Raw genomic sequence first — 13,025 nt, forward strand, 5'->3', positions numbered from 1 at the left:
TACTCTGTTAAAATCTCTCCTGCAAGGATCCATGGATAATTCATTGATGGGTGATTCCAGTTTTGTAGTAAGGTGGAAACGTTTTTCATCAGAAAAAGAAATGAGAGAGAACTTATCAGAGTTCCAAACTGTAAAAAAACGGGCTTCTGCCTGAGCTTCCAAGGATAAAGGTAGATGAACCCGGAGGCTCCTAGCAGGCACTGGTAAGTTTCAACATGTTGAGATGGGAGGGGGAGGTTAGGGCAGAATGATTGCTTGAGCTCGCCGTGATGTACCCAGCTATGAACAAGAAGATACCGTGTCGTGGCCATCACCGTACCCAACTACAGCGAAAGGCTACTCAATCGGCTGGCTCTAAAACCTCACGCCATCAAATGTCTACTAGGGGGGTGGGGATTGAAGAGGACGATGGGAAGCTAGGACTCGACGGATTTGGGGTCGGACGGGGGACCGGGTGATTTGGGGGCGCGGGGATGGGAAGAGCCGAAGAGGGATTCCGTCCCGACGTCCGTTGCGATCCCAAATTCCAAATCCAAAAGTCGAGTCAATGGCATCTTCCCCGTTGAGGAAACGCGGTCATAGGTGGGCCGCCATGCGAGCAGGCCCGATTGGAAATCGATTGTTGCACGGCCCACGCAAGCAGTCCCGATTGAAAATCGATATACGAGCTGTATCTGGTGTTTAGAAGCCCAGATTGGAACTGGGTCCATTGAGGTAGAAGCCCAGTCAGAATCCAACCGAGTCCTTTCTAAAAACGAGTCTCTTCTCAGCCAGTTCCCCATCCCCACCTCCAGACGTTCGAGTTCCTCCGAGAGGACGACAAGCAGAGGAGGCGTAACTCTAATACCCAAATTCCGTCTAGTTTCTCCTTCAATTCCCAACACCCGGCCGAAATCTGAAGCGCCGATGGAATCCGGATCGATGGTCGATAGCGTCTCCTTCAATCCCTCCGGCGACGCCAACAACGCATCCCCGTGGCCATCCTCGATTCTCCTCGCCCAGGAGGCGTACGTCGTCATCAGCAGGAACGACACCACGGCCTCAGCCAAATCGAGGGCCGACCATACCGTGGAGGTCACCTTCTGGGTTGCTGACCCACCGGCCGTGTCCTTCTATACCTTCCACTGCTCCAAGCCCCCCGTCTCCGATTGCGAGGACGCCGACTTGGAAGTTCAGCCGCATGTGGTCGGCGCACAGGGCCGATTCATTCTTCTCCGCACCCGCTTCGCTTCCGGCGACGACGAGGATGAATACTTCATCTACAAAGGCGACCCGGAGTCGCCGTCCCTCGAAAGCATCCCACTCCCCGATGATGATAGGCTGCGCGGAGTCAGCGAGTTTGGAATTGTGCCCCGCGGTGACGGGGGCCATTATCTCCTTGTCGCCCTCTGTTACACGGCGAAATATTTGGATTACAGGCTTCACATCTTCTCGTCTGAGGATAGGACATGGAGGACTAAGGAACTGCTCAATCCATGCCCTGGAGTCCACACAATTATACCTGCGAAGGTGTTCATGCTGCAAGATGGGATGCTATGCTGGGTTGATTTCGTGCAAGGCTTGCTGATGTGTGACGTACTTCAAGAACCCCTTCATGCACACTACATTCCATTGCCCGAGTTCTTACCTGAAAACAGACCAAAAGGGAAGCAATATGTCTCAGGAGCTAGTGCCAGGCGTTTTCGAGATGTCGCTTGCGTTGATGGTATGATCAAGTTTATTGAGATGGAACACCGCGTGATCACGGAAGAGATTATAGATGTTCCTGCTGAAAAGCCGTTTAACCCCCGCGACAAGGATGTGCTCTACGACTCAGACTTGATCATGCTGAGCAAGCACAAAGATGTGGACATCAAGCCCAAAATTCTGCGTTCAGTGAATGGTTGGAGTGCCATGACATGGACTAGGGAGGTAGGGTCCAACTGTTGGCTCAAGGGATGTGCCGTTGATGTTGATGACATTTTGGTTGACCACTCTGTTCGTCTGGCAAGTTACAGCCCTTGGAGCTTGAAATTCAAGAACAACTTAGCTTATCCCACCCTGAGCACAGATGCTAATGACCTTGTTTACCTCCAGTCATCCATGATTTTGAGAAATCCAAATAGATTGGCACGGGTAGTTGCTGTTGATCTTGCAGAGAAGACATTGAAAGTGAAAGCACTTGTGGGATATCCTTTTGGAAGAAGATACGACCCTTCCGAGCAAATATTCCATCCCTGTGCATTATCCAACTATCTGAAAAGGACTAAAGGTAATTGCTGACCTTCTGTTGTTATCAAACGTGTTGTGATCTGTATACTGGGAGAACCTGTGTTATGTGATGCTGTTTGCTAATTATCTTGTTTGCTGTTTAGACCCTATCAATGCCAACGTGCAACGCTGTTGGCGAAATTATCTTGTCTGCCGTTTAGACCTTTTAATGGCGACATGCCACACATATCTTTGTTTGGGTGTTTAGAGCTACATATGGTACTCTCTGTGATTTCTGCTGTGATTAACAGGGATATCAGTTTTTTGTATTTACCTTTATGGTCATAGCTTAACCTATAAACTGTTGTTGGGATAGATACAAGGTGTGGATGGTCTTTTCTCTGCTGATTCATACTTACGTGCGTAGACCAGATTTTATCAACTTACAAAAAGTTAATGCTTCACTGATGTTTATCGAAGAACTCTAATTTTCTATGCATGGGTGAGTGCATATTTACAAACTGCGCGCTGTTTGGCTCTCCATCTGAGTCTGCAGAAAAAAAATAACTTGAGTGCTATTGATTCCCTGTTTATAGCTATGGCATAGCTTATGGGTTTATTGGTTTTTGTAGGCATTAAACTCTCAGAAAGCGAGATCACACTGGGGAGCTCTTCAAATGAACCAAATAATACAGTTGTAAGTGTTTTTTTTATCATGTGTCTCTCTTCGTACTTCAAAGCACTCCCGCTAGTTAAGTTTCCCTTCGTTGTGTCTGCAGGTCTGTGTGGGTGAGCCTGATTCCTATGAATCTGAGAACAAACGTCCAAGGCAGGTTTTTTTACTCTGTTGCGAGAGTTCTCTGTTCTGTGAATATTTGTACAATCATTATCTAGTTTCTAAATCATCGAGCCATTGAGTATTTTGAAAGCTTGTGTTGCTTTGGCAACCCCCTAATACTTGGCTGTCTAACTGTGATTTCCTCTAAACCAATTTAGGATGATGGTGAAGAATCAGAGGACCTTCACATAGTTCAGGAACATGCCATGCCGTCGCTAGAGGCAGTTTTTCAGAATCTGGAGCGTTAAGCTGCTGTTGGTCGTCGCTTAAATTTGTGTTAATCTCAGAACTTGATAGGATTTGAAAACTTGAGGTTATCATTAGCGAGTTTTTTTATAGTGACGTGGCGTCATGGATGAATCAAAGATGAAGATTTATACAAAATTGTGTTCTCAGCTATTGTCCTACGTCATTCGTTTGTAATTCATTCGTCTGCAGATTCTTTGTATAATAGTTTGGTGCTAGCTGATGGCTCGCAAATTCAATTTGAAACCGGCACTCATGAAATGTCACTCAGAAAATGAAACTGGCCAGTTGCTATCCACGGTGCCTATAATTCAGGCCAGTCATCTTAGGTGAGCACACATGAAGCAGCATATCTAGAAAAAATTCCAATCAGCAGGCAGATATATTTCCTCATCATCGATGGGTGTTGCCACATACATGAAACTTAAGTTCAAGCTCGCAAATTGTTTACTGAACTATCCATCACAAACAACTCCAGAGCAGGACTGCTAAGCAGTAATAGACCAAAACTTGTTGATTTGGTTACAGCTTGCAAACATCGGAACCAGGATTAAGTTTTTGGAGCCCAGCTCACAGCAGACCATATGACTGGATTATTAGTACATCAAGCATAGGTGCCCATAAGTTCTCTTCACCAATCTATGCCCAAATTCCTTGAGGCGAATAGGCCTTTCGACATAGCAAATTACTGCCTTACTGGTGCTGATGACCTGATGACGTTCTGCATTTGAGCTTTTGCGAACTCTTCTGCAAGTGACAAGGAAGCATGTCAACACTAACACAGGTCATATTAACATATATCACCGGGAGAAACCTAAGATATCTTAGTTGCTCTGGATAAATCTGTTCCATGGCCTCTTCTTTTTATGATTCATGAACATCGGACAATAGGCGTACATGAATACTAGTTAGCTCTCACAACTATGTTCAGGCTTTGTAAGGACCCTGAATAGCATTGTGTTGTGATCATTTCAGCGTAAAATTGGTTGATTGCTACTTTGACATGGGATGAATCTTAGACAAACTAGAGATTTCAAGTGCAAAACAAGTAAAAGCATATCAGGGTCACCCACCATCTTAATCCAATTTCTTCTACAGCTGGGACTTTGAGGGAAGGGCATACATTCCAGCAGCAACTGCCTTCCTTATGGGCTTATATGGCCCATCCATGGTGCCAACACCTGGGGATAAGCAACTGTTGTTGCATCCCTCAACAAGTTGCCCCTGAAATAACTATAGCATCATTTGATTGCCGTCAGCTAGCCACTGAGGGGGCATGCAAGAAAGCAAACTTTTCAGTTCATGAGACAAACTTTCAAGTAACTGAGAGTGGAGCAACATTGAGTTTGGTGTGCAACTTATACTCACCCTATAACTAATATTTGCTCAAACAACTTTAGCCTTATAAATCCCACGCTAAACTCTAAGCAGATTCCTTGTATGGCTCCTCGGTTTCCTGGCAGTGTCATTCTGAATGTCCAATCCAACCACAGAGGGCAATATTGAAATATACTAGGATGCCTCAGCAAATCATCAACACGTAAACATTTCAGAATAAGGGATCGCAATAGAACAGCAAAGAAAAGCTTAGAAAAGTCTGAACCAAACCAGCAGTGCATCATTATGAAGCAAAGGCCCCCAAGTAAAGTGGTGGCACACTGCACACAACGTCTGCTGTTTTAAGAATTGTCCAAGTGTCCTTATGGAACAAGAAATTATCCAAGTGTCAAGTCATAACTGTGGAAATCTGTCAAATAACACCAAAAACTTAAAAAACAGGGGCAGAAGATTGGATTCTAACAACTCAATATCCATTGAAAAAAAAAACAGAACACATTCTCTGAATCAACAGTTCAAGATCATTTCCGCATAATCTCCCAGCTATGTATGATACTAATTTCTAGTGGTCATGTCAATGGTCGTTTTCAATTACAGGTAAGCAGCAGATCACATTTCACAAGCAAAAATAAGGCACACCTAAACAAAACTAAAGCAACTCAACACCATTATCAATAGCCCAAAGTAAAATAGTTGCACACCACATTTGCAGCTACGGTATGCTGTATGCCTAACCATAACCCGAGAGATCTGCCAAACAATATTAAGGAATACCTCAAGTATTCATTGAAACAATAAAAAAACAAGAAGGAACACACAACGGTTCACTTAATCTGCTTGAGGCTACTTCATCCTAACCATCTATAATCTTAGGCAACTCTAAGTTTTCAAATATTACAACATACAAATGCAATACAAGCAAACTAAACATTGGATTAATCACGCCAGAAGATCAATCAGCATTGCAATTCAGAGAAAAATGCAAGGGAGAAGCGGGGACTAGTCTAGAATCTAGAGGGGGAAGAGAAGACGAAGCGAGAGGGAGGAGGTGCCTTGACGAATCACACTCCAGCTCGGCGAACTTGAAGGCGATGCCGAGGCGGCCGAAAAGGACAGAGCAGTTGGAGCAGGCACGCACGGGACCTGCAAGGCGACGAGCCGGCCCTGAAGGCTGCAGCTGCACCTGCAGGGGCAGCCCCGCGGCGCGCTTGGTGGTTTTCAGCTCACGAGAAGCCCGCGGAAGTATCCTAGGCAACGAAACCGCCAGTGCCGTCGCTGCTCTGGGCGATCCCCGTCACTGGGCACCCGCGACGGCGCTACCTTATCCGCTTGCAGCATCTCCAGGGGCTAGGGCCGTGAGCAGTGGCTGCGCGCGAGGATATCTGACCGGAGGCACCAAGAGGGATCGTGGATTCTCCGGAGGATCGCGCGGTACACATGCAAATATGCGATGTCGCAGGCGGAGGTCACCGGCACCAACGCGACGCCGCCGGCAGCCATGGCGGCGGCGCTGGTTTTGTAAAAGAAACCCGAAGCCCCCACAGTTTTACAAATAACCCCGAATAGTAATCACGACCTGATTATTTGCATAATACCCCGAGGGTTTTCAAATAAACCCCTAATTTGGATCGCGATCAATAATCGGATCCCGATTATTTACATATAACCCCATATATGTTTCAAAAGCACCCCTAATTTGGATCGCGACTAATAATCGCGATTCGAATATTTTCAAATGGACCCTGGGCTCTAGTTTTGGATCAGCTTGTCCGCCGATGACCGCTGTCGTTCTCCTGCTACGTGCTGCCGTTCCTGGCGGAAGCGCAAAGCTCCACTCCAGCGGCTACCCGCTCAGGCACCAGCACCAGTTCACCAGTCGTTCGGTCTCTGGCTCCCGCAGTTTGCAAGGAGCGGGGAGGAGGCGCGCACGATTCGTCGAGGAAATCCAGCTCCAGCCACGGGCGGTTTCGAGCTCCACGGCGGCCTTCGAGTATAGATGGCCATTTGGCCTGCGGCCCGTGGGCTGGTCCACAGCACGGCATTTTGGCCCGGTCCAGGCACGGCCTGGCATGGCCGGCCCGGCTCGGCCTACACCACGGGTCGGTCCTGGGCCGCTACCTCAGCCTGTGGGCTGGCCCGGCACGGCCTGTCCTATTTGGCCCGTGGGCCATAAACAGGCGGCACGGCCTGCTAAGCCTGACTCAACTCGGTCGAAACCCCGGATAAATGACCGACCGTAACCTAGTCCCGCACGCCTCCGCTCCTGCTGCTTCGAGCCGCCTCCCCGGTCTCCCCGCACTGCCTCCGTCTCCGCGCCTCTCCTGCCTCCGCCGTCTCCCCCTGCTGGCTTGCTCCCGGCGACCTCCGCGCCTCCTCTGCCTCCACCGCCTCCCTCTGCCAGTCTGCCTCCGGCAGCCTGGCTGGCCGGCCCCTCGCTCGTCGCGGCCTCCCCCTGCCCCCGATGGCCCGGCCGGCCGGTCGCTCGCACGTCGCGGCCTCCGCGCCTCCCCCTACCCCGGAAGTCGTGCCCCTCCGCCGGTCCTGTGGCCTTCCGCCGCTGCCTCCCCGGCCGGTCCCGTGGCCCTCCGCCGCCGCCTCCCCGGCCGGGACCGTGGCCCTCCACTGCCGCGGCGGCGGGGAAAAGAGGAGCCGGAGCCGTGCCGTGGGCCGGCATGGGCACGACGAGCCTATTAAGGCCCACCGGGCCAGCGGGTCGGCACGGCCTGCCTAAGAAGGCAGCAGGCTGAACCTGGGCTGCTCCTTCGGCACGGGGGCCGGCGCAGCCTGGCACGATTACTGTGCGGGCCTAAACAGTCCGGGCCTAATCGGGCTCATGCTAGGCTGGATCGGGCCGCCCGTTTGGCCATCTATACCTTCGACCGGGAATGGTGGTTTTTGTTTTGATCACAATGGTGGCTTGGTTCATAGCCAGCCGCAAGCGCCCCTCCGTCTCCTCCCCGGACTGCGGTGTGCCTGACACAACCGCGACGGTGGCTGCTGGCTCCGTGCCTCCGCCATGAGACCACGACTTCGTCAAACGCCATTGCTGCAAACAGAGCGCTGGCCCTCTCATGTCATGTTCTTATTACTTCCTCCTCATGTTTATGGTAGCAAAGTGTGTTGCCGCATCTCACGCGTACAAGGTGGGTGCTTTGACGCTAACCATTGCTTGAGCGCTGCTGTCGGCTGTCGCCGTGCTAATTCCTGTCAGAGCAAGTGCAAGAGCCAAGAATAACACAGCAGAGCAACACCTGCTCCGACTGAAACATGCACATCAGACAATAGTCATACATGAATAAATCTACATGTCATTGTGAGAAACCTAAGAGGCTAAGATATGTTAGTATGCTTTGGGTAAATCTATTCCATATTTCCATGCCTTCCTTTTACGATTCTTGCACACCAGACAATAAGCGTACATGAATACTAGTTAAGCCCTCTCACAAACAAACAACTGCATCGTGCTTTGAAAGGACCCTGAATAGTGAAAACTAGCATTGTGATGTGATCATTTCAGCATGAAAAGTAGTTGCTTGATATATACTTTGCTATGGGCTGAAGCTTAGACAAACTAGAGATCTAAAAGTGCAGAACAAGTAAAAACATCCATGGTGCAAGAATCTGGTGCTATGACGCTAATCTATCATTAGCAAATGTTTACTGTAGCACCACATTATCAAATCATGGACTAATTAAGTTTAATAGATTCATCTCGCGAATTAGACTCCATCTGTGCAATTAATTTTGTAATTAGACTATATTTAATACTCCTAATTAGTATCAAACATCCGATGTGACAGGTGCTAAAGTTTAGCGGAGGTATCCAAACACCCCCCAATCCCCCCAACGCGACGTCAAACCCCAGAATCCACACCCTGATGGCGCCCGGATCTATCGACTCGGTTGATTCCCCTCGCGCCGCCAGCAACTCCCGCCGTCTGGCCCCCATTCTCCTCGACCGGCAGCAGGCGCACTTCACAGACAGTAGGAACGAGACCACGGCCACGGCCAGATCGAAGGGCGGCCATACCATGGCTGTCTCCTTCTGGCTGGCCGACCCACCGGATGTCTCCTTCTCCGTCCACTGCTTGAAGCCCCCCAACCATGGGACGAAAGCATGGAGCACCAGGACGAAAGCATGGAGCACTAGGGCGAGTCGCCGTCGCTCGAATGGGTTCCTGTTCCCGCTGATGGTAATTATGGCAGTCTGGGGACGGTTAAGAAGTTCGGCATTGTGCCCCGTGACCACAGGGACCATTATCTCCTGGCCGCTCTCTGTGATACCCATCATGGCTCATCGGATTATCTGCTTCAAATCTACTCGTCCGAGACGAAAGCATGGAACACTAGGACACTGCTCAATCCATGTCCGGGGCTACAGAAGATTATACCTGAGAAGGTGATCATGCTTCGAGAAGGCTTGCTAGGCTGGGTTGACTTCTCAAGAGGCTTGGTGGCATGTGACTTGCGTCATGACCCCCCTGGTGTGCATTTCATCCTGTTGCCCGAGCCATTGCCTGAAAACAGAGACAAACTAAAAGGATCCGTCCCAGGAGTTGCTGCAAGGTCGTTACGGGATCTAGCATGCGTCGATGGTGTGCTCAAGTTTATCGAGATGGAGCATCATGTGACTGAAAAGCCAGGTGACCCCAGTGACAAGGATTTTCTCTACGATTCAGACTTGATCATGTCACTCAAGCGCAAAGATAGGGACGAGAACCCCAAGCCGAGGGATGGTTGGAGGGCCGTGACATGGACTCGGACGTTTTCGTCCAATGGTTGGAGCAAGGAATGCACGGTTGGTGTTGCTGACATCTTGGTCGACGAGTCAACAAATGTGCCATCCTTGTCTGTACATAGGGGTGAAACTGTCGGGAAATTGACATTCAGGGACCTGTACTCAGCTTTCCCCACCTTGAGCATGGATGGTGACGATGTTCTTTACCTCAAATCCGTGGCAGCACCCAATGATCGAAATGGATGGGTGGTCGCTATTGACCTTAGAAACAAGACAGTGAAACCACTTGGAGCGTATTCCTTTGAAGGCCATGACCCTACCAAGCAAGCTTTCTCCTACTGTACACTGTCCCGTCACCTGAACATGACTGCAGGTATTGTAAATGTTAATCACCCTTATCATGTACATGCTATTCGCTGCTTACCATCCTTAATGTTCTTCTTATGATTTCCTTGGCAAATTAACCTGGGCGCTGTTTGGGCCCACCCTGCATCTTTGTTTGTCTAGTTTCCTCATCTTTGCCAGTACTGAAAACGTTTCCCATTTGTTAGTTGCTCACGAATATAGTGGTTTCTGTAGGCATTGAAGTCTCTGCATGTCTCAAGATTACACAGGCGGGCAGCTATGCAAATGATCCAAACAATACTTCAGTGAGTATTTCATATCGCTTTTTATTTCAAACAATTGCTGCCAACTAACTTTCTGTTCTGGTCAGGCCATTGGCTAAGGAAACTAACCATGGACAGCTTGAAGCTCAGAGTATTGCGCAGAATGATGATATTTCACTGCCTTTTCCTTTTCCAAGCAATCATGTAGAATCAATGAAGAAGATCCAAAGGCAAGTTTCTCAGTCTCTTATGGGACCTCTGTTCTGTACTTCTGTTACGGCATTTTTTGCACTAATGATCCTGTTTAGACCCGTTCAATCTATTTTGATACCTATACTGCTAATTAGGTTTACCTTATGTTGAGATATTTTGTTTATTGGACTACTATTCGCCAGGGTGATAGTGGCTGAGAAAATCAAGCGTGCACGAAATGAAGCTCTGAGTATTGTACAGATTGATGATATCTCACAGGTCAGTCGTGTTCAAAATAATCTCATATGTTGTTTTCCATATGGCCTGGCCTATTTCCCATGCATCCATTTTCTCATTTCTATACAACAAGATTAACTAAAAGGTGACGTTCCAGCCAGCGCAGCAATGCTTCAACAAGCCGGATGGACCCTAACACCCAGGGGTGCTCCGTCGGCACCTGTACCTAACATCAAGTATCAAGCACTGTGACAGTAGCCTGTAGCCCCCACCATCAAGGCAGCAGCTGATGCCTAGCAATGAGTTTGGACCTCATGAGGTAAAGCATCGGTGAAGCACCAAGCAGGCCTGGGTTCGACTCCCGGTGGGAGCGAATTAAATGGATTTGAAATAAAAAAAATTATATAAAAAATATGTAGGGGCTTCCCCTTGCTGATTTCGGTAAAAGAAGCATCGGTGAAGCTTATGATACTACAAAAAGCAGCTGCGTATAATTGAAAGCAAAGTAGCCCGTTAGTTGTATCCTAAAGAATTTCAATAAAAAATAATGCCTTCATTACCCAATTAAAAGTTATTTATGATTCCCTACTTTAAAGGCTTATTCACCTTGCTTCCAGGTAGATTTTCACCAAATGATGTACTTTCCAGGAATACTTATATCATCAATTGAGGTACTTAAAATTCTTTAAATTGACATTGTCAAAATCAGGTCTTTTATTTCAAAACAGTAATCGATCCTAAAGCTATGTTATAGAGAAACAATTTTCAATTAAAGAAAAAAAGGGTTTGACTTAAACTGCATGCTCGAACTGCTATTTCACACTCAAATCTAGGTATAATCAAGAAAACTCAGTAGATAGCTTATTTTGCAAAGAAGTTTTTTTTTCTCCTTTTCAGGTAAGGATGGCCTGTTATGTTAAATAGTTGTTTTAATATTAATTGTACTGGTTGGTTGAGGTTCTTTTGGACATAAACATTGCTCTAATGGATTACTTTTGATCTGAATGTCATTCATGATAAGATTAGGTGAAATGGTAACCTGAATAAGTCTTGATCTGTTGCATGCATATGTTTTCAGTTTCAGTTTAGGTCATTGATGATGCCATGCATACGGTGCAAATTCTGCATTTGTTTTCAAATGAAGTTTTCAAATTGAGAGAAGATAGAAAATCTAAAGGGAGATAAGAGAGCTCGGGCACCAGTTTTAAGTTTGGAAATTTTGAATAGCTAACCTTTCTCCCACTGCTGATTTAATTAGTAAATGGCCATTATTTCCTCTCAAATTTTGTCAGGACATACAAACATGCATACTACTCATCTACAGACATGCACTTCAGATGTCCTGCCATTGTTGCTACAATTTTTTTTTAACAAAAGTAGGGCACATTACATTGTGGAATTGATTGACCGAGGAATTCTAAAACAGATAGTTGAGCTTGAGTAGAACTAGCCTGTATAAGTGTGTGACTAACTCTTACCCAATATACCATCATATGTTTACATCTACTTAAAAATTTCTATCTAAATAAAACAATTATTTCCAAATATTCAGTTCAGATTATTCTTTCTATGGTTACCTAATACACAAGAGATAGCTCTGATGGAGAGGACGTGAAATGGTAATTGCAGTAGGATTTCTTAGCTGAGAGTTGCAAAACAGCGCATGCATATATTTTCCAATTTACCTTTTATTTATTCCTGCGCAGACAAGCGCTTGTACCCCTTAGGATTTAAGACCACCGAATAAAATACTCTCCCTATTCGGTTTACATTGCAATAGAAACATAGATATGCAACTTCAAGTTTGCTGGATCTCAGTTCTTGTTCACTTTGCAGGATATCAACAATGTTTACATAGCAAAGTTCTTCACTTCCACTCATACTTGTAAGTTTCAGATATGTTCAAATTCTAAGGATGAACTATATTTTTGCAGCGTAAATTCCCTGCGAATGATCGAATGATCAACTGTTTCATGAATTGAATGTGAAAGAACATCTGAAGTTCCACTATACTTTTTCCAAGTGCACAGACTATACACTCCTAATGCAAGGAATGCAACTACCAATCGCACATGTGTATGATGGAGATTGACAAACAGATCGGTGACTCAAGGTAGGCGATCCATGTTGGCTAATTGCTCTGTTCCCTGGTTCATGCTGGTAGAAAATGCACATGTTCATGATATCTCCAGTAAAGACCGAAATGTGGAGATGGAGACTGATTCTATCATGCTGGTTCAAGCGACCAAGGGAGCAGATTACATACTTGCACCGACGGGATGAATTGTGCATGAAATCAAGAGTATGACAGATCCATTTTTTTTTGTATCTTTTAATCTAGGGCATTGTCCCCGTATCTGTATCTCAGTAGCCCATGCACCAACTTGCCGGCGATCTTGCCGTGCTTTCCGTTTGATGGAAGTTCATTCCTCTAAAAAAAGATAGTGCGAAATGTGCAAAAAGGAGAATTCCTGCAGCTACAACAATGCAAAGCGCGGTCAGATGCAGAGCAGACGGAAAAAGGGCCTAGAATCCTTTGAACGCATGAACGATTTTTGTTTATTTTTCCGAACAATATCGGGGCTAAGATCCCCACCTACTTTTTCGATTGATCGAAGAGATTGTTTACAATACACAT

At 46.8% G+C, this 13,025-nt stretch overlaps 1 protein-coding gene and 1 long non-coding RNA gene across 4 annotated transcripts; one reads left to right on the forward strand and one right to left on the reverse strand.

Moving 5' to 3' along the window:
* Positions 1–769: 769 nt before the first annotated feature.
* On the forward strand, positions 770–3,543 carry LOC101762307. The gene is made up of 4 exons (XM_004985471.1): positions 770–2,251; positions 2,823–2,887; positions 2,970–3,019; positions 3,187–3,543. Exons 1-4 carry the CDS (start codon positions 907–909, stop codon positions 3,218–3,220), a joined length of 1,494 nt encoding a protein of 497 aa, XP_004985528.1. The 5' UTR covers positions 770–906; the 3' UTR covers positions 3,221–3,543.
* Positions 3,544–3,760: 217 nt separating this feature from the next.
* Positions 3,761–6,139, reverse strand: LOC101762709. 3 transcript variants are annotated; one of them, XR_001164950.3, is made up of 3 exons: positions 4,643–6,139; positions 4,348–4,498; positions 3,761–4,021 (listed from the first exon to the last, which is right to left on the reverse strand). It is a non-coding gene; the product is annotated as an uncharacterized LOC101762709 (long non-coding RNA). The 3 variants fall into 3 exon arrangements; XR_215977.4 differs by having other exon boundaries at positions 4,348–4,507; XR_002675637.1 differs by having other exon boundaries at positions 4,348–4,540.
* Positions 6,140–13,025: the final 6,886 nt, after the last annotated feature.

The sequence above is a fragment of the Setaria italica genome, chromosome IX (genome assembly GCF_000263155.2).
Source record: "Setaria italica strain Yugu1 chromosome IX, Setaria_italica_v2.0, whole genome shotgun sequence".
In the NCBI taxonomy this organism is placed as follows: Eukaryota; Viridiplantae; Streptophyta; class Magnoliopsida; order Poales; family Poaceae; genus Setaria; species Setaria italica.

What these genes read in the sequence shown, in the direction of transcription:
- LOC101762307 (XM_004985471.1), top strand. Translation starts at nt 907, where the DNA reads ATGGAATCCGGATCGATGGTCGATAGCGTCTCCTTCAATCCCTCCGGC. An exon ending in CTATCTGAAAAGGACTAAAG is followed by an intron (nt 2,252 to 2,822) that starts GTAATTGCTGAC and finishes TGGTTTTTGTAG; the next exon opens with GCATTAAACTCTCAGAAAGC. An exon ending in TCTGAGAACAAACGTCCAAG is followed by an intron (nt 3,020 to 3,186) that starts GCAGGTTTTTTT and finishes AAACCAATTTAG; the next exon opens with GATGATGGTGAAGAATCAGA.